Here is a 27,438-nt window from a genome sequence, read left to right on the forward strand (position 1 = left end):
AAAATGCGGAAAAATCATGTTTGCGTGTGGATGTGTACATTTTCGACTAACTGACGGCACCGTCAAATCTATTTGATGCCCGATATATCTGTACGATCTCGTTCTTTACCTGTCTCGCCCGGTTATCTCCAGAGAAACGGCCGGTTCCACGCAAAGGTGATGAAGTTTACGCTGTGTCACCCCAAGTAGTCATTGTACGAGTTGTGGTTACACTTTAGTCGCTCATAACACACCTGTGGAAGCGGTACAACAGAAGGTAGGCTGGACTTGACTCATTCATCAGCTAACAATTGAACATGGCAAAGTGGCAAAATTATTCTGCCTTTTCGATTGATTCCTTGCAACAGGAAGTAGACAACGAAGTCAAACAAGAAACTATTGCTCAGAAGATCATTGCAGACATTTCCAAAATCGACCTTCATTTGTTGGATAACAGCTCTGAAGATGTTACAATGTTTGCTTTGCTATTGAAGTTCAGGAGAGCATTTGTTTCTCCTGTGGTGGGCGCTATATAGAGGGCCTCAGTGTCCTTCCTTCTGATTCCCGTCGCCAGGTATTCAAGCTGTTGTTCCCCAATGCCCTCCAAGATGACGTGGATCTTCTTTTTACCTGCCTCGCCCGGGTATCTCCAAAGAAGTGGCCGGTTCCACGCAAAGGTGATGAAGTTTACGCTTTTTCACCCCCAAGTAGTCCTTGTGCGAGTTGTGGTTACACTTTAGTCGCTCATAAGACGCCTGTGGAAGCGGAGTATTTTAAAGTGACCGGACGCTCTGTTGCAGCTAAGGCCTCCCTAAAGTGTAATGGCTGTGGAATTTTTTATGGGCACTCCAAGTATGGAAATCCACGGATGGGATGGCATTTGTACGAAGAAGAAAGGAGTGCTTTTGAAGTTTCAGATGTGTGCTTAAAGACAAAGTCACGGTTCTAACTGGAAAACACGTATTCATAAGGGAAAGCAAAGATTCATTTAGTGTATTGGTAGCACCATCAATATCTTGGGCATTCAGAACAGCTGTCCAATCACACATCTCAATAATCGATTTAAATGTGATCTTATGGTGTTCTGTAAAGTCTCTGAAGGTATGCTTCCTTCAAACGGTAAAATCACACCCACATGATCAGTTTTTTATCAAAGCTTGATATGGAAATGGTGTTTGAAACAACTCAGGTTTATTCGTCAGGCAGTTGTCCAGTACAGCACCACCCCTAGTTAGAAAGTCCACTAATTTAACTAGTCCGGATAAAGTTGCAAGTGAATAGAAATCAAGCTGATTTAAATCCCCTCCACGAAGGATAACACCATCTGGAAAGCAGTCCGAAAATTCATCTGTTAGTTCTATAATACAGTCAATCAGATCACATTCACTGTATTTAAAACTTGGTGGATGGTAAACACCAACCACAAGCATATGATGTCCTGAGGGCAGTAACAGCTTCACGCTGATAAACTCAAACGCTTCATTCCTTTCAACAGAGAGTACTTTCAAGTGATTCCCAACAAAAATCGCCACCCCACCATTCTTGCGCTTGTCCCTATTACCCCAGTCGCGGGTAATAGGGACAAGTCCCTAAAGGAAAAAACTCTCCTAAAATTTTTTCTTGCTCACACCACAGGAAATGAAGAGATTTTATCTCAAGCTAACTCAGGTGCATTACTAGCTGACTGTGCAGAGGAAGCACCAACATCTTGCAAAAAAGAAACTGGTGAAAAAAAAAAACGCCTGCAGAAATGGTCCCGTGGACATTTTTTAATTGTTCGAGGCAGTGGATTTATTGACAAATGGAATCCTCTTTTCTGGTACGTGAACCTTGGGTAATCTTCTTTCACTATATATAGGTGTTTTGAAATGTTGCGATTTCTGCATACATATATATGTATGAGTTGAATTAAGTTTCCCTGGACAGTAATCTTTTTAATAATAATGTTACCTTTTGCAGGTGCAGATTGTCTAGTTAAATATAGTGTTTCAAATTGACACAAACTGTATCACATCAAAAATATGTTACTGCTTTGACTTAGCAGATTACATTTGATTCGTCCTAGAGCCAAGTCAAGTTTGCATTTTCTGTACTTACTCAGGCGTACATTTCTCTTACCTGTACTTATAGTGAAACATATAATATTGGACCTCAGTGTAGACATGCCTATGATTATTAAGTCATGAGAGTTTTGTTCTCAACGCTACTCTCCCTTAAGTTAAACTGGAGGTATCAATATTATTTTATATTTCTTATGAAGGGTCATACATTTATTTAATGCCAACAGGTCGGAGAGTCCTTCGCAAAAATTTTTCAAACATGTTTCGTGTATCATATCTTTGAGCATATATGTATTTGAATAAAGTATTCTTATCATTGTTATAGAAGTTTCGATAGCTTTTTATCTTACGTGAAAAAACTCTGTTAATGCAACAAAATGGAGTCGTTTGTTGGTCAGGACCCAGGCTCTTTAGTCTTTATAGAGGAGCTCGCAGCGCACGCACGCGGAGCCCCATTATTATAAAATTGGTAGTAACCCATAAAGCCGAAAAATTTGGACTTGTGATTGTATGGGCCGTCCGTACAAGGTGCTACTTATTAGTTCGATTTGAAACGTTGATCTCGACCCCTAAAAGTTACCAGGCCATTAGAGAAAACGGGCCGCTGGAGCTCGATTAACTTTTTAGACTCATTCCGTGGCTTATTCAAAGTGGGTGCTTATTTGAAGAGGGTTTAAGGGTGAGGAAGGATGGGAGCTTATTCCAGTGATAAAGGACTAATCGAGGGTGCCGACTCTCGCAACCAAATACTGTTACGATTAAACAGTATTGTAAAAGAATTTAGTCTTTTCTTCACAATTATTCTTGTCAACTTCTAAGCCACTCTAAAGGGCTCTAGGAAAAGTCATTGTATAGGTGTTAGTATCACTCCGTAGCTAAGTTAAGTGGATATTTATTCTATTGGTTATCAATATCGCTCCGTATTAAAATTGTTACTTCAGTAAATAAAGTAGTCAAGTTAAAGAGTTGTATTTTTCTGTCGGTTGTGAGAGAATACCATAAACAATAGATACGTCACAAGGACACCTTAACGACAATTTTCGGAAAAAATATCTGTTAGGAAGACGATTTGAGATTTAGAATTTTCGGAACATTTGTTGTACAATTTCTTGCTTGCCTGCCTACCTCTCCTTGGATTTTCAAAAACAGCAAAAAATGGTATAATTGCCCGTTATAACATAGCGTGCGTACTTGCCCTATGTAAGTCCTTCATGGCGTACTTGAGCCGCTATGAACAAAATCTTTATTTACGCACACCCGTGCATAAATATGACGTGAGCTTTTTTTTACGTGGGGCTGCAGAGTTGCCGTCTTGTTAAGCTGCAATGCAGTTTCCTTCTCTTTAATATGGAAGAAACCAGCGAAGAATTGCCCTTTTTTTTATCGGCATGTACCTTTTAGGTCCTTATCCTACCATCAGAAAAAGCAAAGCAGAAAAAACCTCGCATTTTTCGTGCTATCCAAACTTCCCGCATGCATCCATAATGCGATATACGCACGCTAAGCATGAACAAATTCTTAATTTTAAACTAATATTTAGGGACTAAAAATATGTCTATATCAACCGTTAAAATACTATATAATACGTTCTACAATGCTATGTTAAAGTGGTTTTGAACTATACTCTCATTGAGTGACTGCATACAATTTCTCCCTAAGTTCGCTATTTATTTGCTAGTGCATTGATATGTATTTTAATATGTCAATGTCAATGACAATGCCTAGGACACATTTACGATTATATTTCACGATTATCTCATGACGTAAAATTTCTTTGAAAAGCTTTTCTTCAGTTCCGGAGCCTGGAAACAAAAAAATGTGAAAACAAGATAAATAGACAGTTTAAAAATTCATACCCTTCATTATCAATCATTCCCTAAAGAAGTAAAAACTTTGTCAACAAAAAAACTAGCCTAAAAAGCCTAGCCTTAGGCCTCCTTTTTTAATTGCTGAAAACGTTAGTTTTAAGATGAGCGTTTTCAAAGGGTCAATCGAGAGACATGATGTCTCACTCTCAAGGGAGAACCGTATTTGCTTACGAACACACGAAAAGACATATCAAACTGTTTCCCCACTGCGATGGAGATTTGTTTTTGTCGGTTCCAGCCTGGCGCGGCCGCTAACCTAGATGCCCTCCTGAGAAAATTTTCAAAATGGCCGACAAGCCAAAGAGAGAGATAAGAGAACCACAGCGATTCTGCAACGAATACTCAGCATACACCCCTGTTAAAAAGGTCATTTCACAGAGAAAAGATACAAAATTGCATGATGTTGAAGTCACGGAGGTTGACAAACCCAACAAGAGACTGAAAATACACTACATTGGCTACAGTACACGCTTCGATGAGTGGAGACCCTCCAGGAATGGTGAAGCATCTGAATATTTTCCTTCGAAATTGTGTAGATTAGTAGGCTGCAACAAAAATTTATTGGACGACGTTCAGGGTAAAAACAGCAATCTAACCTGAAAAAAATGTATTTATCCTGACTCTTTCGGAAAATAACTTTATCTACACAGAAACCATCCACACGGCTTTCCCGGAGCAGGTAGGTGACGTCAACTTTGCACTGAACTGCTTTGATATGGTCATCATCGATGAGGCGTCCCTGGTTTCATCCAAGACCTTCAACATGGTGGCAAGCACTTTCAACTGCCTTAATTCCCAGCCGGTAGTGGTAATAGCTGGAGATAAGTGCCAACAGCAGCCCCTTCAGACAGTTCTGGGAAGAAGGATCACCAACACTGTATCGATTTTTGCAGATGGAACCTTCGTGAAGGTAAACACCGTTAAGCATGGACTCTACCTACAGTTTAGAGTGGTTTGATACAAAGTACAGCCGCTTCCTGGATCTCATCCGATACATGCAGCCTACAAACGCTCAATTTGATGACTTCCAGGAGGCAGTCGTACTGTGTCCAGCTGGACAGCTAGAAGACGAGAAGATCTTTGGCGCCTTTTCACGCTTCCCAGAGACAACAATCACGACAGTTTCTCGGGCTGCTGCCCAGAGGGTTAACGAGATCGTCATCAAGCCGCTCTTCGGATACCGACAACCCCTCAGTCAAATTGCTGTTGGTGTAGTAGCCCAGGGTAATGCCATCCTCGCTTATCGTGGTATGAAGATAGTCATCAACGAAAACCGGGACAAAACTTCTAGAATAGTCAAAGGGCAGGATGCCACACTAGTACATGGCCATGGGACCACTTTAGTCGTTCTGTTTTCAGAAGGGGAGCGTCGGTTTGTGCATCCAGTGACCCATGCTGTGGAAGGAGAGGGCGACGTGACCAGGTACTAGTTCACTCCTGCGTGTGCAAGGAAACAATCTGCAGGTCGAAGGTGCAGAACCCAAAACATCTGCTCCTATGGCTGGTTTGTCCAACAGTACCCACCGGGCCTGGCCTATACTGCCCTCTCCAGGGTGCGCAGGAAGACCGACCTGACCTTCCTCCAACCTATGGAAGTAAATCAAGGGACTCCTGTGGGCTTTTCACCAAGGAAATGCACGACTTGTAAAAACTTAACTACTGTCTTGTTCTGCAGATGTCGCAGTCTATATCGTCATCGGGAAATGGGTACATGACCAGAAAGACGGGGGGGTATAGACACTTTCCTTGCAGTTTTCTCCTCAACTACGGGCCACCCTTGCAGAGTCCTAATGATGATAATGTTTTGAGCCGCCTTCACAGCTGGAATTTCGAGTGGTTGTCAAGACCCAATATAGCCATCTCAGAACTAGTCTCCCCGCAGCCGTGACGTTTCGGTCACGCAACGCTGCCTCACAGACACGGCTGCTTCAAGCAGTACCACATTCCGTTTCGATTGTATGCATAAGCCAATCAGAATTCGGTTATTGTTTTTTTTGTTAGCCGATCAGCGAATCAGATTTAGCGAGAATTCGCGCCAACATGCGTAGGTTTGTTACGGCTGTAAGTTTGTAGATTTTCTTCGAGCGAAAGGGTTTGATCCACTTTCAAAACGTTTTATAACAAACCTACGAGTCAAACACCAATAATATATCTTGGGGAGAAAGACAACTGTTTCTTCTGCTCAAAAGTAGCCGCCAAGAAAGAGAGATTGCTGATATTTGGGAAGAGTTCAGTCGACCTAAAGGGACTAGTTGACTTCGCACTCGGGATTAATTTGTCTAATAATCACAATCCAGATGTTTATGTCTGCAAACAGTGTTATGATAAACTGAAAAAGCTTCAAAACGCCAGAAAGAAAGTCGAAGAACTTAAAAGGGAACTTAACGAAAAGTTTAAAGAGAGCAGAACAAGATTAAAGAGGCTAAATAAACCTGAACAAGAGAGTAGCGCCGTTGTCAAAAAGAGAACAGCGAAATCGCGGAGTTTTGATGATACCCCATGTACTTCATCGCAAAAGCTTTCTCGTGAAATAAATGAGAGGGAAGTGCAAAGTTCTACCTCTTCTATAAGTAAAATATTGTTTGAGCCTCTGACATTGTGTTCAACAAATGCTCTTGAAGCAAACGTACTGCCATTATGTCCACTGAAAACTTCAACTCCTACGTCTTCACCAGCAAAGAACGTCGAAGCAGAGATAAAGATAAACTATCCTAGTCGAGCGATTAGAAAAGTCTTACACGGTGAATTTAGCCGAATTGGAAAAGCATTAGCCTCGGGTGAACCGTCGCGCATATCATCCGCAATTATGAAGTGCCAACTAACCAGGCAACATGTAATTAAAAGGGTTCTGATGCAGGTTTCAACAGAAGTAAAGATCCTCTGTTCTCGTAAGAATCCCACCCTTCTGAGAAAAACTTCTAAAGAAGACCTGATGAAGTTTGAATTCAAGTCCCTTTGTGATGAATGGCAACAGAAAGCGCCCATATTTTACTCTTTTCTGTTGATGGCAAGTACAACCAGCAAATCAAGTGTTCAGACATGGAGCCCCAGTATGGCCCTAGCAGGTTCGATCCTTTTAAAGCAAAGGAACTGCGAAATGAATGCTACAGCAACTGTGCTTGGTATACTATTAAAGACTGGATCGATAGAAGTAAGTTGGAAAGTCTGCAATATCGAATAGAACTTTTATAATAATTATAAGAATACTTAATTAAGTGTGGCTATCATAATAATTTAGTAAATTAAGTATATAAATAATAAAACAAACATATAAATAAGTAAACATTAAATAGTCATGTGAATAAATAAATAAATATATTTGTTATTTGCATTGTGCTTATATCAAGTAAAATAGGTGAGCAACATATAGTTTATAAGTAATATTATTATAAACACAAAAAAAGTAAAGAAGTTCAAGAACACAATAGCCATATATACTTCTAGAATGTTTTTGAAGTGTGCATTTTTCTTCTTATCTTTCTACAGACTACTCTGAAAAGATTATCCAAGTTGAAGTTAACTGCATCTAACAGTTGTATACTAAGCAAACTGGATCAGATGGGAGAGGATCATGACATACAGCTTCAAAATGCTAAGAAAGAAATAACAAAGGCCAATGTTCACCTTGAATTACTTCTTGACAAGAAAAGTGCTTCAACCTCTTTTCTAGACTGAGCTAACATTGCCAAGGAAATTGAAAAGCACCAAGAATCATCCCCTCCAGGATTTGTTGTCTCCTTTGATAACATCGACCTGAATTTGCATAGAAGAAACATGACAGCAACCAAACAGAACCGTGACTATCACTGCGTAAACCATAAGATGATAGAGAACAGAGTTAGTGGCAACCACCTTGATAGTAAGAAGGCAAAATCTGACATTCTTGTTGTACAGAATCTCAAGTTTCTCCCCACCATCGCTGATAATGAAAAACAGAGAATGGATTATATTGTTTTGACATCCAGAATTTTGACAGATTACTTTGAACAGCTAGCTCCACTAAAAGATGTTTGTATCAACCACATCCCTCATAGACATTCTAAGGAGATGTCTTCAAAGTCAAGCAAGGTAATGTATGGACTAACTAGCATTAGTAACACTAGATGTGAAATGCTGTATAGGTGACATAGTTTGATTGGCTATTAAAATAAAATAGGTTATTGTTCCAAAAAGCATTTGTTACCATGAGAACAGGCTGTAAGCCAAGGCAGTTAATGAAATAAATGTTCTTAGACTACAAACTTTAAGTATACTTCTATAAACTACAGATTTGACAACGATCTTACTCAATTAGGTTATTTCTTTAGTGTAACTTCAAATCAAAAGATAAAATGCCTTATGTTACTTTATAGGTTCCCCTTGGAGTTATTTTCAAAACCGAGGAATAATAAATGAGGAAATGTTGGCTGTACTCCAGAAATTTCACACTTATCTGCCACAAAATGGGAAAGGTGAAGTTGATACTCAGTTATTTGCAGGAGATCAACTCAGTGTTGAGCGTGCTGTCAACACAATAGCAAGCGTTGCAAATGGCTACACCCAAGAAGAGACACTGGATGGTATAAATTTTTCACGTCAAAGTTGGGGTACCAAAGCGTCAGAACTTTGCTCATTTGAGTCTGTTAAACGTTTGTTGCTGCTGCTACAAAAAAAACTTGATAGTTGACATTACAGTTGGAACAGGAAGTCCATCCATCGTTGCATGAAAGTTGCGATTAAAACCTTCGTTGCGTTAAAGTTGCGGGTACAAAAAACCTGGAATCTCAATCATCGTTGACTTTAAGCTTTTGAAAAGGGAAGTCCAGCCATCGTTGCGTCAAAGTTTCAGTAACAAAGAGACTCAGAACTTTGCTCATTGAGTCTGTTAAACGTTTGTTGCGTTAGAGTTGCTGCTGCTACAAAAAAACTTGATAGTTGACACTACATGTTGGAACAGGAAGTCCACCCATCGTTGAATGAAAGTTGCGATTAAAACCTTTGTTGCGTTAAAGTTGCGGGTACAAAAAACCTGGAATCTCAATCGTCATTCACTTTAAGCTTTTGGAACACCAAGACTTTGTTGCGTCAAACTTGTGGAAACAAAGAACCTGGAATGCTCAGCAAAGTTCACATTAAAAAGTTACGGATCACTGATGACAATGAGAACACTGCATACAGTTACGGGACACTGTTATGCCAACATTTATACGAAACATTAGCTGCCACGCCATCTCTTGCAAACAATTGAACTAAGAACAATAAGCCACGCTTTTTTGTGCGAAAAATTGAGAACAAACTTACAAACCGAGCTTATTCTTGCAAACAATTTGAACTTAAAGCTATAGGCCACGCTTTTTTGTGGGAAGCATTGAAAACAAAGTTAAGAGCCATGCTTTTTCGTGCGAACAATTGTCGTTTCCAAAAAGTCAAACCACTTAACATTAAAACACTAAAGCAGCTATGTTCAAGAGTCTTTTTCCTTTGACTTTCTTATTTCACGTAGATTTCTTTTCGTTTTTTAGTCTTGTCAGCATGACTTCAAAGCCGAGTAACATTAAATTCGCGTGTAGTATCTAGAAAGGACCAAGAGCGTTTTAGCAAGTGATACAACTAGGCTTTATGCTGTAAGACTTTTCAATTTCTCGACACTTAAGAGTTTTTCCTACAAAATACAGGTTGGAAGTCACGCTTCTCAGGTCACGGATTTAGATAGTCATGTTGCGGTGGAGGTTCACTAACTGTAACACTTACTTTAGACTTAGACATTTCTTGGAATAAACTATTGGAAAAGGAACATGCAAAGTCTGGACACCTTACTATAGCTACGCTATCTGTAACACCCGTCTATCTCCCGTTTAAAACCCTCACATGGGAAATCTCCCTGCATCATAAGACAACTATCACGCCGCGTATTGTCTACTTTGGGTTAAGAACTAGACTTCAAAAAGTCACGTTCATAAAACAGCCCTTCCCTAAGACGTCGTTCACCTTGCATTATGAGTGTCTTGTTCCGCCGCTAGTCAATTGCTTAGAGTAAGACTTAGATTCTGATGACAAGTGTAAGAGTTACTGAGACAACTGTCATGCTGCCAATTGCCTGCTAAGGTTAAGACTTAGAGTTCGAAAAGTCACGCTCATTAAACAGCTCTTCCCAAAGACTTCCTTAGGCTTGCATTACAAGTCACGTGTCCAGTGTCCCAGGGCAGGAAATGAGTTGGAAGTAAGTTTAGATAAGTGATTCAGGGGGTGGGTTGAACACGGACGGAGAGTCATTACAAAGCTGTATGTCAGAATGCAGTCGTTGCCTACAATCATCATTCAAAACATCAAAAGAAAGGGAGTCAAATATTGGCCTTCCAGAGCCATCTTCTACGTCTTCATAATTTATAAACCCTTCAATGCCACGACAGTCAATCTCATTGTGCTTTAATTCTACACAAATTCTGAGCTGTGACCAAGCCCTACTCCAAATTTCTAGTTTTCCTTGGATTTTTGCCAGATATACATGGTGAAGAGCAATCAGATGGAGGTTATCCAAGGGGTCTAAAATACCTTCATCTTCAGTGAAGTAGAATAACTGATAGTAGAATGCCCAGACACCTCTGAAGACATGCCTCCACAGTCTTATTCTTTGATTGTGGGTGCTCTTACTCGTTATAGCACTTCCTCTGTCGACTCCCCTCATCTATATCATGTAATCAACAACACTAACGTTCTCACGGCCCTTACCAGTTTGAATTCTGCTTGATAGGCTGTAGAACTCAACCGCTTCCAAGAAGCACTTTAGAATAGTCGCTGCCTTGTTTTTGTCTGTGCATTTCAAAACAACTGGCAGTCGACTGTAACCATCAATTGCATCCGTTATAACAAAGTTCCACCTAACAAGTTTGTGGTTTGAATCAATATGCCACAAATGGTTTAGACCCTGCACATTGTATACCCTACATTGCATGCATCCTTTCTTTCACTAACTCCTTTCTCATCCACACGATGAATGCTATCTCTCAGCCTCATTCTTTGAACTTTGATACCCCTTTCTCGTAGAAGAAAGTTCATCAATCCCTCTCCACAGAAGGGAAATTCTTGATAATTCTGATAAGTGATAGTCCAGCTCATCATCACAAATGTCACTGAAATCGAGGGCACTCAGTCCATAACTTCGCATTCTTCGATACACTATGCTTTCTGACACGGACAACATTGATGCAATATCTTTGATCTTGAATCCTTCTTTTAAATGATACTCAAGCACGGACTTTGGGATATTGAACTGTTGTGTCTTCACTCGAAAAGCAACTCTAAACTTTTAAGATACGACCTTTAATACACAACGATTAAACTAAAACTGACCAGCAACTTACAACACATGCGGTTAAAAACAAGAATGCTAATAAGTTCATAAAAGTTCTGGGTTACGAAACTCCCACGGGATTTTAAGCAAATTAACAATAACATGAACGAAGGAGCTCCACATCCCGAGGTGTACAGTTTCCGAAAGTCGAGCATTCCATTCGTAACTTCATCATGTCTTCCACGTTATTCACACCTAATTGACTCATTTCATGCATGGATAACATGTGAAACTATATCTTGAGTGATTCTTTTCCCTTTGGAAGATTTCCGTTAAATAACCTAACTTTAGTCGTTTGAGGATGCAGGCCATCGACTCCATTTTGCCCTCCATTTGGCTTTTTTAGCTTTCAACTTTCCCGCGAAAACAAACAAAATGGCGGCATTTGGCTGCGAGGAGCTTGGATCCGATACGAGTGATTTGAATTGTGGGTAGATCATAACAGTTCGATATAACGACATACCTACTGCATACAATGACAGTCAAACTGCTTATAACGACAACCGTACTACATGTAACAACAATCGCACTGCATGTGACGACAACGTACTGCATAAAACAACAATCGCACTGCATATAACGACAAACGTACTGCATATAACGACAAACGCACTTCATATGACGACAATCGCACTGCATATAATGACAATCGTACTGCATGTAACGACAAAAGCATAGCTTATAATAAAGAAAATTGACACAAGACAGTCCTGGCGTTCCATAAACTTCCATCTTATTCAGGTGTTACCCTCTTTCAATGCATTTCTCATCACTCAGTCCATGACTAGTATAAATAGTGAACCTGACATGTTGCAGCCCTGTTTCACTCCAGTTTTGATCTTAAACCACTCCGTTATGTCATGGTTTTGTTTAGTATCTCAAAAAAGTGTCTCTGCGTTACAGCTTCTAATCTTTATTTTCTCAGCTGTTAGTACCTAGGTAACTATACCAAAAGAACATAATAAAGAATGGAAGAAAATACTGTCAGTTAGGTTTTTGGTACGGTGGTATAACACTTTAGGATCTTGAGCAACAGACTAAAATGGAGCTGTTAGAGAAGTTGCAATTGTGTATTTCCTTATATCATAATTCCACCATCAGGCAAACAAAATGAAGCATGAAGAAGCAGAGGTCCAGCAATGCCTTTGCATCAAGTTCACGATGAGTTGATTAATGAGATCACTTGACAATGTACTACAATTTGTTCTTAACGGAATCCAAGTTTCCAGAGATCTCTAGGGCTGGATTGTTGAGCAGTATCACGTAAGTTGACATGAACGAAAAAGGATCCTTGTTTAGAGTTGTACTATGGACAAGAAACACAAGATAGGGCAAATGAAAGAATGAATTTTTGTTTTTTTGAGGCCATCTCTGCGCACATCTGCACCAGCCTTGCTAACGAACACGTTTTCATGTACAAGAGCAATGCAGTTGATAGCTACTACCATTTTGTATAATTTAGGGGATAATTTGAGTATCAATCAGTTTGCATATATCACTCTTTCAAGTATCATTTTGATCTTCTCTCAATTCTTAGCAAGAAACAACTACAACCTCCATTCAGCAATGACAGAAGTAATCTATCTTAATACTTTAATAGTCATTAAAAAAATTGAGGTCTAATAAGCATTTGATTCTATAAAAAATGTGGTAAACTTTTTCACTGATCTTCCTCACTGAAAATCCATTGATACTGCTCCATCATAATATTGTGTCCTAGATCTTGCCATATTGATAATTGTTTTTTTAGGTACATGACTATTTCATGCACACATTCTCAGTTTTCAAAGTTAGTGAGTTGCTATGGGTGTTCATTCAATTTCGCAACCAATAAAAAAGTGCTTTCTCATGACTCCACTTTTGGTTTCTTTCCGAAAACTTTTTTCAAACTTATTTGCTTAAACTTGGGTTGCAGCTTGTCGACTACTACAGCCAATTAACTATTGCCCCTCATGTACCAGTGTTTGCAATGCGTTTTACATTGAAAATTAGGTAGCTAAGTTTCTGTAAGATCTTCATACTAGCAAAATGCATTTGCTAAAAATGCAACCTGTTTTTATTGTTTTAGTTGTTATAATGATATGGCAGATCAAAAAAATGTGGAGCTAGAAGTTGTCATTTTATCTTTTTAATGTTGCAGGAGAAATGACAGTATTTCCAATCTCCTGTTATGGAACCCATCTTGTCTTCCTCAGCTACTAAAGTCAGTACTTTGCACAACATCTGATTTGACCACTCTCCCAAGGGTGTTACTCTTTTAAGGTTAACACCTTTGTTTATGATTTTTAATCTCATTAAAAGTGTTACAATAAAGCATTTCCAATCAGTTTTTATATGATTATCTTCTTTTGCTAAAAGTAACATTGAGTCTGCATATATATCTCTTACTAAGTTACTTTTAAAATATTCTAACACAAATTCAGATGCAGACAAGTCCACACTCTACAGTCATGAGAGAATTTTGATACACAGAAATGTTAGTTTTTGGTCAAAGCAAGGCTTACAGCAGCTGCGGTATACGATCTTGGAATGAAAGAAATCTCAAGCAGCTCTAAAAGTAAATTTTCACAACCAGACCTCTCTTACGCATGTACAATGGCCAAGAGGGAAGATGTGCATGAAATTGCCACTTGCACTGTTGATCCTTACTGTAAAGCCCTTCAAAGCATAGATAATAATTCACTAATGAAAGTTATCTCCTTCCATGTTTGCAAATCACCTTCAATTAAAAAATCAAAGTTATCAAAAGAGGGCGACTACCCCAAGATGGGATACAAGTGTCAGGGATACTATTTAAAACACAATATCTCCCATACTATTATTATTTTTTAATTAATATTTAACACAAAAACTTTATTGCATTTATCAATAGCTCTTCCACCTCTTGAATTAAATTGCCCACTGTAATTAAAACATGTTAAAGTTCACCCTGTGTATCTCATTTAAACTTTATGAGCTCTTGCTCTTCACTGTGCTTAATACTGTCAAGATTTCATATCACCTAAAGAACCATCTTCAGCACCTTCATCAGATACCACTGCCACCAGTACTAACACAACTGCCAGCAGTTCTGTCACCAGCACATAAATGTTGTCCATGTACGTGGCACTCTGTAGCATGGAGCTCAATGACCCTTCACAAATCACTTCATGTTTCCAGCTTATTGTAGAGCAACAGAAACAAATGATAAGGCAGTTTGACATGCTAATTTCAGTTATCAGTAGCATCACAGAATCAGCTAGCCCCCTGTCAAAAACGCTTGAGGTCCAACAAGGTCCACTCCATCTAGTCCATCTTTCAATGAACCAACTATAATCAAGGTCTACTACCTCTGAAGTAACTTTTGCAGCACAGTTTGTATGGCATTTCTTATAACTGGATGATTTAGGTGGATGGAATGTAAGGGAGATTGCAAACAAGCTTCTCTTGGTTTGGGTAAAAATGTACAAGATCAAACAAATAATATTAAAAATTTCTCCATTGTCATTGACACAGCAGGAACAGCTGTGACAGGATTGTCAAAAGGCCACTGACGGGTATCTTTGCAACAGAAAGATATCTAACAGGCACATGCTAATTAATATAAAGAAAAACTTGCTGTTCTTTTGTTGAAAACTTTTTTTGTCAACATTTTATATAGTTTGATTTTCTACTGTAAAATAAGCTAGGGTGTCATGAGAATAAAATACTCGCGTTGTTGGCAGGGCTAAAAATTGACGGTCGCACGGTCGCCAGTGGCGAGTTAAAACTGACTAGGGCGACCAAAAGTTTAAGTTTGATCGCCCGATGGGCGACTACATGTACAATCTCGAAAAGCTGTAATGCAATGTAAATTATGAGAAGTACAAAGTTAAAAATAAAACCCAATATGTAGTTTAATCGGACTACCTTTCTCTTCGTTTTTTGCCTGGACTCTAACATCGTCCATTTTAGTAAATTTTTAGTTTTGAAGTGGAAATTCCGAGCCGTTTTCACCCGGGTGTTTTCACGAGCGATCCACATTCAAGGCGCCATTTTGGAATTGCCACGTGACTCTCCCCCAGACTTCCGTGCGGGATGGTTTCGAAACACATGTTTTCGCTTTTCGAACATACTTTTCGCCTAGATGTGAAAACAGAATGCAGACAAATATGTGGAAATTTGTTGAAGGTTGCGAGCCTCCACCACCCAAAAAAGTTAAAACCAAGGAAGATCATTTGGAAAGTGCTAAAAGTTACGGCAAGAAAAGGCAGCGAGCATTTCAAACCAGCTGGACAGTTGGGAGGGCATGGCTTGTTTACGAAGCTAACAGTAACACGATGTTTTGCTCAATTTGCAAAGAGGCAGCAACTGTGGATGCGACGGTAAGTCACAAGAATACTTTCGCCACCGGAAATAGCCAATTTAAGTTAGAGTCCATAAAGTTGCACGAGAAATCACGTAATCACAAATCGGCAAAAGCTATTGTAGCTGCAAAGAACCGCCCATGTAAAACACCAGTCGTGAAATACTTGCTTACCCTAAACAGTGAAACTAAAGAGAAGTTGACCAAACTCTTTAAAACTTGTCATGCCCTTGCAATTCACAACCGACCATTCACTGACTATAACTGGCTTTGTCAACTGGATGAAGTAAAAGGTTTGAAACTCGGGAAAACTTACAGAAACTCTGAGTCAGCAAAGGAGTTCACAAAAGCTATTGCCCAAGTAGAAAGAAAGTCGCTTGCTTCTGCTGTAAAAACAGCCAAATTCGTCTCTGTTCTAAGTGATGGATCCACAGATTCAGCTATATGCGAACAAGAAATGTTTTTTCTGAGATATGTAGAAGACGGCATGCCTGTGGTAAAATTTGCAGCAAGTGTCCAAGTTGAAAGGAGTGACTCTGCTTCAATATTGAGTGCCATGAAGAAAGCTGTTGCCCACTATCTTGAGATTCCATGCAATGTCTTTTTTTCAAAATTGGTTGGGCTAGGTTGCGACGGAGCTTCAAATATGACTGGTCATCGGAATGGCCTCATTGCTTTGCTTCAGAAAGAACAGCCATCTGTGATAGTGGTCCACTGCTTCGCTCACAGGCTGGAGCTGGCTTTCAAGGATGCCTCAAAGTCCAACAGTCTCCATGAAAAAGTCGTTGCTACATTGCTGATGGGCTTATACTACTTTTATCACAATAGCACAGTGAATCGGTCGATGCTTAAGAGGTGTTCTAATACCCTCCATAAGAAAGTTCGCATTCCCACACGAGTTGGTGGAACCCGCTGGGTGGGACATCTACACAGGGCACTGGAAAGTGTTATTTCCTCATATCCCATAATAATACTTCACCTTCAACAGGTAAAGTTTTTGAGATTTTACATTATAAGTATTTTAAATTATCCTGGCATTGCGTACTTACCATTACTTGTCATCTTTATTTAATGTGCCTACCCATAAGGCAAGCATGAATAGAACTCTAAATATCATTGTTCATGTTTTCGTTCTGTTTGGTAATCAGTTGGACTAAAAACAACTATTAATTAATTCTTGTTTGTGAAAAATTTACAAAAATAATTGATGGTTTTGTGTATCTAACTTCAGATGACTCTGACAGACAGCAGAATATCAAACAAGATTCAAGTGAACAAAGCCAAATGTTTCTTGAAGCTTCTGTCTTCTAAGGATGTAATCCTTTACATGCACCTTCTCCTCGAAGTCTGTGAGCCACTGAAAAAGCTGTCAGCCTCTCAACAAGACAAGACAGCAGCAGTGTCAGATGTCCACAGAATCGTACATTCCACTCTTGCTGTACTCAAGAAAATTAAATCCATGCAAGTATTTTTTTCTTTCTCGTTGTACAGTACTTACCCAACCAATTCTAAACAAGTAGGATTCTTATTCCTTTTCACAGCTTAGCAGTCTTACAGCAATTGCATGCAACAATTAACAAAAATAATCCTAAGGCTTTATCTTTGATTATAGTGATGGGGCCCATTTGCGTAAGGTGAATGACAAGGACGCCTTCTGTGAACATCCACTGAAAGGAACAGATGTGGCTTTTAAAGCAGCACGTAGTCAACTTATTACCGACCTCATCTCTTCTCTGGAGAAGAAGTTTTCTGACACAACACGGGGCATTTTCCAGGCTACTCACATAGCTAAGATCTCCAGCTGGCCCAGTGCTAAGACAGCTGAAATAGAGAGTACTGTGACACTTTTAATTCCTCTTTGTTTTGTCATTTTGTGGCTTCCTTAATCTGTCAGCTACTTATACATTTATATACATTTAATTAAATTACAATTATATTACATTTCAGACTTTGGAGACCAAGAACTTCAAGTCATCTTGGCGCACTATGGAGATGTTCTACAATCATCTGACGTTGTACTGGAGAACGTAGAAAGTGAATGGACGTCACTGAAAGCTGCTATTTATGATGAGCAGTAAGTTTCATACATAATTGCAAGTGTAATTAGAAATTTACTTGCTGGTTTAAGCATTTTACTGTTAATTGGAAATGTACGTCAAATATGGCGGATGACTAAAACAATCTCTTTATTCCTCCACAGTGAGGCTGCACACATACCAAAGCTCACCTGGTCTGTCATCAACAGGAAGTATTCTGATAACCACCAAAATATTCTGGCAGTCATCGATCTTGTGCTTGCACTTCCAGCTTCCAGTGCAGAAGTTGAAAGAGGGTTCAGCCAACTTAAAATCCTGAAAAGTGACATCCGCTCTACCTTGTCAGAAGAACATCTAAATGACTTATTGGCTGTCAAACTTCTGAGTGCTGATATACAGAACTTCGACCCTCTGCCTGCCATCGAGTTGTGGAACACCTCAAGTGTCAGGACAAGACGCCCCCTTCTAAAGGACAGGGCAAGTCAAAGAGAGTCTTCAACAGCTGTTGTGAATGTGGCTGCTGATAACACTGTTGTTTCCACTGCCTCAAGTGTTGCAGTTCCAATTGCAAGTCTAGTAGCAGGAACATCTGCAGAAGCCGACTCTAATGCAGAATGTGTGATTCTTGATCCAGAAACGGCACCCTCTTATTCAGAGGAAGCACTGCCTTCAGCTTCACCAGAGGAAGCTCTTCATGATGAAATAATTGGTTGCACAGATGATGATGCAGATGAAGAAAGAGATTCTGGAGTAGATGATGCAGATGACAGTGAATTTGAGGAAGAATTTGTTGATAGGCTTATCCAGAAATACTTGTAATACAGGTATTTCTCAATTCTGGATAAGCCTATCAACAAGTGTAACCACAGTCACTGCATGCAAGAAATTATGTCTTTAAAAAACGAGTCTTCTACAGTGTTTTATAACAAGTGCAAATAAATTGTTAAAGTTACTTTATTGCAGTTTACTTTATTTACTTTAAAAAACAAAAACATCCAACACATCTTATCATGAATGGCTGGAATGGCATTACTGGGAGGTGGGGGGAGCAATTCCTTTTTGTGTTGTTAGTTAATGCTCCGTTAAAGGCCATAGGGCATTTATTCGAGTGTTTCATTTTAAACAAAAGGAAATCCTGGGCTACTTCTTTTTGGGATGGGCGACTAAGAATTCAAGTTAACTGGCCCAACTGGCCACCAAGCACTGGAGTTAATTTTTAGCCCTGTGTTGCTATTTTCTTTGAGTTATTTTGTTGCCAGATTTGAGTTTCAATTGACGGTGTTTTAGAAGTTCTTGACATTATTTACAGATGATTGCATAATTTGCTAATGAACCAGAAGAGCTTTCTCTTTTTTAAATTAACTTTTTTTAGTTACTTTGTGCATCAGTATAACAGGGCATATCACCATTTTAAGGAATACAATGCCCTCCACAGGCACGTGTCTACAATCCATCCAAAGCTACTGCTACCACTTGTTATTCAGCAAATCTGAAAATAGGTTCTGAATAGGATACGTGTCACATGACAGTTTCTTTTATTGTCGTTTTTTATGTCTTTTGTCAAATATTCTTCTGTAATCGCAGTTAACACAGTACAAGTGACCAAAAGCCAAATCAAAATGACAAACTTCAAGTACTTGTTTGATTGTCAATTAGATGATCTCATGATTCAAATACCACAATGAAAACCAATCTCTCCTGATGAAAGTGACTGTACAATAGAGCTTAATAGCTCTTATAGTGACATCTCTCTAAGATTTGATGCCAGACCAACCCCTCAATTTATGGGCTAAGTAGCTATTTCTCCACCCAAAGTGATCTACACTCAAAGTAAAAGTCAGCAGAAGCAAGAGGGTAAAATTGGAGATGAAACAGTTTCAATAAAGCTTGGCCTGCAGGAGGAATAGATCAATACACTGGATGTCAACACAACATGCTTGTTTAAAGTCTTGAGGTACAAGGTCTCATAGAGTGATAGGTACCTTGAAAATCCAAAGACTTCTGTTCAGAACAATCAGCTACATTTGGAAGACCACTGGCTGATTTTGATGATAATTATGGCCTCATGAACAGTAGCAGTTTGATGTTAAGTCATGGGCATATGCAGGCCACCAACAAAATTTCACGTGTTTCATCCCTTAAAGAGAGTTGTCCCTTACAGAACTAACATAATGAGTGATTGCAAGTCATGTGGTGCTTTCCCACCTTTTGGAAATTTGCCCTATACTATATAATATGGAATCTCTGTATACAGGTCATTAGTGAAGATAACAAAAATCTATGGTTCACTTTGCCACACCAACAACCTCAACACCTTCTAGCCATATTGCATTCAACTTTTGAAATAAAGGAGGTGATGACACCAAATAATATCAAGCTCATGATTTTCAAAGAAAACAGAGATTGTTATTGAATATATTGACATTGAGTATAAAGTCTTGTCAGTAGAGTGATAAACGACATCCTGAACTTTGATTTCCTATCAAAAAAAATTAAAGGATCAGGACACTGTTATTATCTGTCATTTACTGTCATTCCTAATTCAACGATTGTTTACATCACAACATTAATTTTCTTGATGAATGTTTAGTACTTTATTTTTCAACTGATAGTTTAAATTGATACAATAGATTATGTTAAGCATTGGACCACAGTTGTTGCAAGTAAATAAAAAAAAAAACAAAGCAAAAGTTTCTTTTACACAAGTTGGACTATTCTTGTGCTTCAAAACATATTCAAAATATTCTGCATATTCCTCTGTATGTTATAGAAGTTCACAATGCTCAGCCATTCATCAACTTCAGCTTGTGTTACAGGTATGAGACAGTAAGTAGATCCTGAATAATCAGGCATAAAGAACAAGACATCATTCTTGCACTCCTAAGACTGTGTCATGCCTACATGGATACCCTTAAACATTATCACAATCAACAAAGCAAAACAACAAACAATTCTAGTGAAAAGTGTCACCCAAGTTGGGCAACCCAGAATCTGACATATCGGAGAAAATTGAAATCTACTAATACTCATGGTCTCTGGACCAATACTCGTCGTCTAAAAATAAGTGAGGAGAAATTGCTACCTTTCTATAATCAAGAAATGGATAGATATTCTAGTCTTCTCGGATAAGGACGAAGAAACTGTAGGCCCCGTCTCCTGCAGGGTTAGGGGTAGGAGACGTTAATTTCCCATGCACAAGATTACTGTGTAGTGGATGTCCTCCCCTGGGGTGGGATGGGTGGGAATTACCCCTGAAAAGCCCCCATAAGGAGTGGTCAGCTAACCTATGTATGTGTATGTATGTGCGTGTCAGAGATTTTTCCCATGTATCTTTGGGGTATGAGACCCCCCGCAAGTGAGAGAGAGATGTAACGTGCTTATGGCAGTTCGCCAAGTTTTCATTGAGTTCTAGTGTTGTTGTGTTCAAGAATTGTACGCTGTTTTTACATATGGCACTTAACCTGTAGAGAGTACCAGATTAAAGTTTTCACATGGTCCTTCAAGCCGGATGGCAAGCAAAACTTTGTAATAGGAGTGTTTGAAGACTTGACCAAAGAACAAGTATTGTCGAGCCATCACATTCTGGTATTCCCAGCTATTAAAGCATTGATTTCCGTCCGTGAATACTGGATTTGTACAAAGATAATAATTGGGAAGAGTCGTCGTTATGTCGCTGAGCCTTGTTAAATCCAGACGAATTCGTAGTGGACACAAAACACACGTAAGAAGAGTAATAAAAGGTGCAAACCAGTTGGCAGGAACTTATGATCATGAAAACCTCGAGCGCAGAAGCCAAACCAAGCATTACAAGTCTACTTTACAAGATTTCAAATCACCTAAAGAACCATCTTCAGCACCTTCATCAGACACCACTGCCATCAGTACAAACACAACTGCCACCAGTTCTGTCACCAGCACACAAATGTTGTCCGTGTACGTGGCGCTCTGTGGCATGGAGCGCAATGGCCATTCACAAATCATTTCATGTTTCCAGCTTATTGTAGAATGAATGAAATGAATGAAAAACTTTAAGTGTCTATGTTTTTAGCTATAAGCTAATGGGGGACACTAAAACATTTAAAAGTCAAATACATTTAAATATGTAGATAATAGATATTTACAGTAGATAATTAAAAGATTATAAAGCTATTTAATTGTTTTAAATTTCAACGAGAGTTGAAAGGTTGACTTTTCTTATGTTCTTCTTGAACAAATTTAGAGTTTCTATCATTCTAAAGTGTCTTGGTAACTTCGACCAGATGAGAGGTCCCATATATTTAACAGAATTCCTACCAAATCTTACAGTTTCGAATCTTGGCAGTTCAAAGTCACTGTTCCGCAAATTATACTGAGTGTTCTTTATATTAAATAAGTCAGAAATATTCTCAGGTACGAGACTGTGCTCAACTTTAAACATCAAAGTGGCAATGTCTTGTAGGTGCCGATTGTACAATGTCGGTACTTTGGCGCGACTTAGCAGTTCTTGATAGGAAGCTGATTTAGTTTTGTACACCGCCCTAACTGCTCGCTCCTGAATCCACTCAAGCTTTCTCCGATCTGATGCATTACAAAAGTGCCATACTAGATGGCAGTAGGTTGAAGACCTGTAAAGTGATACTTTAGCATTACAGGGTATCAAATTGCATAGCCGCACTGGGACCCCTACTTTTTGACTGGCCTTAGAGCATAGATCACTGATATGACTAGTAAAACTCAATTTTTCATTGATTTGAACCCCTAAAAGCCGTATTTCCCCAATTCTCTTAATAGTATGACCATCGACAGAAAAAGTTTGATTATCATTGTCTTTGTCAACATTTCTCGGGTTGATCGTTAATAGCTGGAACTTTTCTGGGTTGGTTGAGAGATAGTTGTTCTTGTACCAGGATAGAGCTCTCTCTCCATGTATCTTGATACTTTGCGCGACAACGTCATGCTTCTTCCCCATGATATACATCTGATGGTCGTCGGCATACATGCTCAAATTAGCATTATTTATATGGAATGACATATCGTTTTGGAACAAATTCCACAGAAGGGGGCCAAAGGAGGAGCCTTGCGAGCAGCCAAGCACAATCCTTTTCCAGTCACTTGTCACTCCTTTTATTTTCACTCTATCGAGCCTATTGTCAAAGTATGATATAAGAGGGTTGAGAAATTTTTTTCCAGTGCCATAGGCCTCAAGTTTCTTTACGATTAGAGAATGGCTAAGAGAGTCAAAGGCTTTACTCAAGTCAGTAGACAGTATGTACACCAGTTCCTTTCTGTCAACAGCTTATTTCCAGTCTTCTACGAGTCTTCTACGAGTCTAAGTAGAGTAATCTGACAGCTATGGTGTCTTCTATATGCTGTCATTCTCTGATAGAGAGTTGGATCATAGTGCCCAGTGATTTGCTTACTGAGCATATGCTCAAATGTCTCATCTACGGTAACAAGGTACGTGATGGGAGCAACAGAAACAAATGATGAAGCAGTTTGACACACTAATTTCGGTTATCAGTGGCACAACAGAATCAGCTCGCCCCCTGTCAAAAACCGTTGAGGTCCAACCAAGTCCACCATCCAGTTCATCTTTGTATAAATCAACTACATCAGGGGTGGACATACCAAAGAGAATCTTTCTTTTACAGCAATCGAGATCCACTTCTGAAAAAGTTTTGCAGTACAGTTTGTGTGGCATTTCTTATAACTGGATGAATTAGATGGAAAAAACACGAGGGGAATTCGAAACAAGCTTCCCTAGGATCAGGTAATAATAGACAAGATCAAACAAATAACGTTTAAAATTTTTCCAGTTGTCAACATAGCAGGAACAGCTGTGACAGGATTGTCAAAAGGTCATTGACAGGTACCATCACAATCCAGCCCATGTCTGAATACACTTGCCAAGTTTTCCACTATGGTCTACCCAAGTATCTCTCTGAAGAGCTGGAGAAAATTCAATGCTGTACACTTAGATAATTTTCCCACATTTAGGCTACCAAGAAGCTCTTAAAGAGTGCAATATTGCCACCCTCTACCAACGGTGCCAATTGCTGACGCAGTGCCTATTCAGTGAGATCAAAGACAACAGCTGCCACAAATTACATGGCCTTTTACCGTCATGTAATCTCAGTAACATAGCCTTAAGGAGAAAGCGCACTTTTAACATATCTTTTTTTGCAGAAAAAATTAACTAAAGAATAGTTTTATCACGTACAACACAGCTATTTCCTAATGGCTTTATCATGTATAATTCGGCTATTTCTTCAATTTCATTATGTATAATATATCTAATAATATATATCAATAGTATTTTTGCTCTCTCGTTCATGAATTTTAATATATATACATATATGGTATTTTTAGCCTTTTTTTATTTAGTTTTTCATTCTTTTTGTAATTGTATTAAGTAAACATTTGTACAGTCTGTAATCCAGCCTTTTGGCTGCATTGGATTTTTTAAATAAAGCTATCTATCTACAAAAAGGTAGCTAAACAGGGACACGCTAATTAGTATGTAGAAAAACTTGCTGTTTGTTTTAAAAGTTCTTAACGTTATTTACAGATGCTTGTGTAATCTGTTCATGAACCAGAAGAGTTTCCGCTTTTTTAAGCTAGTTTTTTCCTGTTTTACTTTGTGCATCACTATAACTGGGCATGTCAACGTTTTAATGATTGCAATACTCTCCACCAGTGTTGTGTGTCTACAATTGATGCAAGCTATTGCTACCAATTGTTATTCAGTAAATCTGGAAATAGGCTGCAAAGAGCATGTGTGTAACATGATAGTTTATTATTGTCTTTTTTTCATGTCTTTTGCCAAATATTCTTCTGTAATTACAGTAAACACAGTACCCAACCACTCTACAAGTGACCAAAAGCCAAATCAAAATGACAAACTTCAAGTACTCATTTGATTGTCAATAAGATGACCTCATGATTCAAAATAATACCACAATGAAAACCAATCTCTCTTGATGAAAGTGACTATCCAATATATAAAGAGCTTGATTGCTCTGACGCTCTTCCAGTAACATCTCTTTAAAATTTGACACCAAACCAACCCATCAATTTATGAGCTAAGTAGCTATTTCTCCACCCAAAGTGATCTACACTCACAGTAAACGTCAGCTGAAGAAGCAAGAGGGTACAATTCAAGATGAAACAGGTTCAATAAAGCTTGGCCTGTAAGAGGAATATATTGATACACTAGATGTCAACAACATGCTTGTTCAAAAACCTAAAAGGTGAAAGGTCTCATAGAATGATAGGTACCTTATCAATCCAAAGACTTAAGTGCAGAACATTCAGCTGCATTTGAAAGACCACTGCCTGATTTTGACAATAATAATGGCTTCATGGATGGTAACAGTTTGATGTAAAGTCATGGGCATATGCAGGCCACCAACAAAACTTAATGTGTTTCGTTCCTTAAAAAAGTTAACCCTAACACATTTAACATAATAGGAGATTGCAAATCATGTGGTGTGTTTCCCAGATTTTGGAAAATTTCCCCACACTGTATAATATAGAATGTCTGCATACTGGTCATTACAGAACACAACAAAAAGCTATGGTTCATTTTGCCACACCAAGAACTTCAACACCTTCTAGCTGTATTGGATTCAACTTTTGAAATAAAGGAAGTAATGACACTAAATAATATCAAGCTCATGATTTTCAAAGAAAACAGAGAAACTGTTTATATAAATTACCAACATTGCGGACTTAGATTTCTTAACAAAAAAAATTAAAGGACCACGACATTTCATTATTATCTATCATTTACTGTTATTCCTAATTCAGTGATTGTTTCCATCACAACAATGATTTTCTTGACAAACATTTAGTACTCCATTTTTGCAGAAAGTTTAAATTGGTACCATAGATTACGTTAAGCATTGGATTAAACTTGTTATAGGTGAATAAAAATTAATATTGGAACAAATCAAAAGCTTCTTTTAAATTGATTGGACAATTCCTGTTCCTCATAACATATTCAAAATATTCTGCATATTCCTCTGTATCTTGTGGGAGCTCACAATGCTCATCCATTCATTGACTTCAGCTTGTGTCAGAAGTGTGAGACAGTCAGTAGCTCCTGAATACTCGGGTAAAAAGAACAAGACATCTGGCACTCCTGAGACTGTGTCATGCCTTGAATGCCGTACATGATGGCTACTCCAATGATCTTTAACATTATCAAGATAAGCAAAGCAAAACCACAAACACAGCACAGAGGTTTTTTAGTTTTTGTTTGCAGCAACTTCTACCTACTTGCAGCACCTTTTACTTTTATTTGTTTGATGCAATAACATTTATTTGTTTGCAGCAGCATTCATTAATTTTCCATTATGTTCACTCTCATTTGTCTGAGCTTTTACTAATTTAAAGCAACATTTATTAGTTTTACATAATGTTTTATTCTTTTTGCATCAATATATACTTGTTTTCATCTACATATGTTCATTGGCACCAATATGTATTTGTTTGCAGCTGACCCCTGTACATGTGGACCACCATACTTTGCAGTTTAATTAGTACAGCACATATTTCAGCCCTAAACGTACACATATGAGCTCAAAGGCCACAACATTTGTGGAGTTAGTAACAAGAAGTTGCCAACCCCAGAAGAAATAGGGAAGATGAGAGAACTTGTATTCCCCATTTTGATATTGAAACACAACTTGCAGTGCTTTGTTTGCTACATGCAACATCATGCTTGATTTTCCTCTCGTCCATCACTTATGGAAGAATAATTACAAAGTCATAAAGTCCTTTGATTTTACGCTCAATGTGATATCATTTTAAACCAAAACTATGACAAGATTATACCATGTGTAAGTTTCTTTACAATATGTAACATTAGGCTGGTCGAGTTTGAATGATTAGACCAACAAAAGTTAATTCATGTTTATTGAATGAGCTAAGAAATAATTGCTTTTTAACCATGAAATATTTCCGTTAGAAAAGGAGGTCAAACAAGCCACTAAATTAAACTACAACCACACTGGCCGTACGAAATAGGCAATACTCTGTGTGCTTTGCTAGAGCTTGACCCATGTTCAAAATAGTACATTTTATCGCGAAAAGTACTATTGTGACAACAATAGTATGCAACGATCGTTATTTTCAAAATTTAGGTTAATTCTTTACCTCAGCAAACCTGAGGACTTCTTGCGATTTTCTGTCTTTTGTTACGGTCTTTACATCAGTGTCACTACGTCGCAGGTATACTTGAGGGAGAATTAGCTTCAAACTAATAAAATATTCTTAGCAGTGAACCAAACAACAGACTGTCAACACTTTTTATACATATTTCTCAAACACTGATCTGAATAGTGCACTAGAATAACAGAATGTTTGAAACTTTGACACCATTAACGTAACGAAAGTGGTTCGCAAACCTTTAGTAGGATTCATCCTGTAAAGCGTGATTTCTGGTGTGACCAATCTGCGTCCAAACCGCGAGCACTTGACCGAATATCCTCCTTCCATAACTCCAGGAACCTTAACCATACAATATTATGACAAACAAGTTGAAAAATGGTTAGAAATAGTGGTTACACAGAGATTTGGAAAGCTATTAAGGACCATGCATGTTTGATGTTCACAGCAATATTCTATCGCACCTTCGCGTTGCCGCCGCATGATTGTGTAAGACGAGCTATGAACTAAGTAACGAAATTTTCCTTTACGAAATGTAACTTACCCTGCTATATTGAAGTTTAGAACTACTGGCAGATTGCAATTACTCAGTGAAAGAAACACTCCTCTAGCAAGGTCAGCCTGAACTGAACTTTTCATACTGGGTCGCGAATATTCCACGTGGACTCTGTGACCCCCTCCCGCAGTATGA

General features: G+C 38.6%; 2 protein-coding genes and 1 long non-coding RNA gene across 3 annotated transcripts; 2 read left to right on the forward strand and 1 right to left on the reverse strand.

The window, feature by feature from the left end:
- Positions 1-1,892: 1,892 nt before the first annotated feature.
- LOC148722073 (uncharacterized) lies at positions 1,893-27,438 on the reverse strand. The gene is made up of 3 exons (XR_015992481.1): positions 27,292-27,438; positions 26,987-27,089; positions 1,893-3,841 (listed from the first exon to the last, which is right to left on the reverse strand). It is a non-coding gene; the product is annotated as an uncharacterized LOC148722073 (long non-coding RNA).
- LOC148722074 (zinc finger protein 862-like) lies at positions 14,917-17,162 on the forward strand. The gene has a single exon (XM_088736075.1). The coding sequence runs from the start codon at positions 15,356-15,358 to the stop codon at positions 16,631-16,633; it is 1,278 nt and encodes a 425-aa protein (XP_088592201.1). The 5' UTR covers positions 14,917-15,355; the 3' UTR covers positions 16,634-17,162.
- LOC148722075 (zinc finger protein 862-like) lies at positions 16,793-18,554 on the forward strand. The gene is made up of 4 exons (XM_088736083.1): positions 16,793-17,051; positions 17,155-17,394; positions 17,509-17,635; positions 17,762-18,554. Exons 1-4 carry the CDS (start codon positions 16,793-16,795, stop codon positions 18,414-18,416), a joined length of 1,281 nt encoding a protein of 426 aa, XP_088592209.1. The 3' UTR covers positions 18,417-18,554.

The sequence above is a fragment of the Stylophora pistillata genome, chromosome 10 (assembly GCF_964205215.1).
Source record: "Stylophora pistillata chromosome 10, jaStyPist1.2, whole genome shotgun sequence".
Taxonomy (NCBI): Eukaryota; Metazoa; Cnidaria; class Anthozoa; order Scleractinia; family Pocilloporidae; genus Stylophora; species Stylophora pistillata.

Coding starts and splice junctions, on each gene's coding strand:
- LOC148722075 (XM_088736083.1), top strand. CDS start 16,793: ATGACTCTGACAGACAGCAGAATATCAAACAAGATTCAAGTGAACAAA. Junction 17,052..17,154: donor TTTTTCTTTCTCGTTGTACA/GTACTTACCCAA, acceptor AATAATCCTAAG/GCTTTATCTTTGATTATAGT. Junction 17,636..17,761: donor GCTGCTATTTATGATGAGCA/GTAAGTTTCATA, acceptor ATTCCTCCACAG/TGAGGCTGCACACATACCAA.
- LOC148722074 (XM_088736075.1), top strand. CDS start 15,356: ATGCAGACAAATATGTGGAAATTTGTTGAAGGTTGCGAGCCTCCACCA.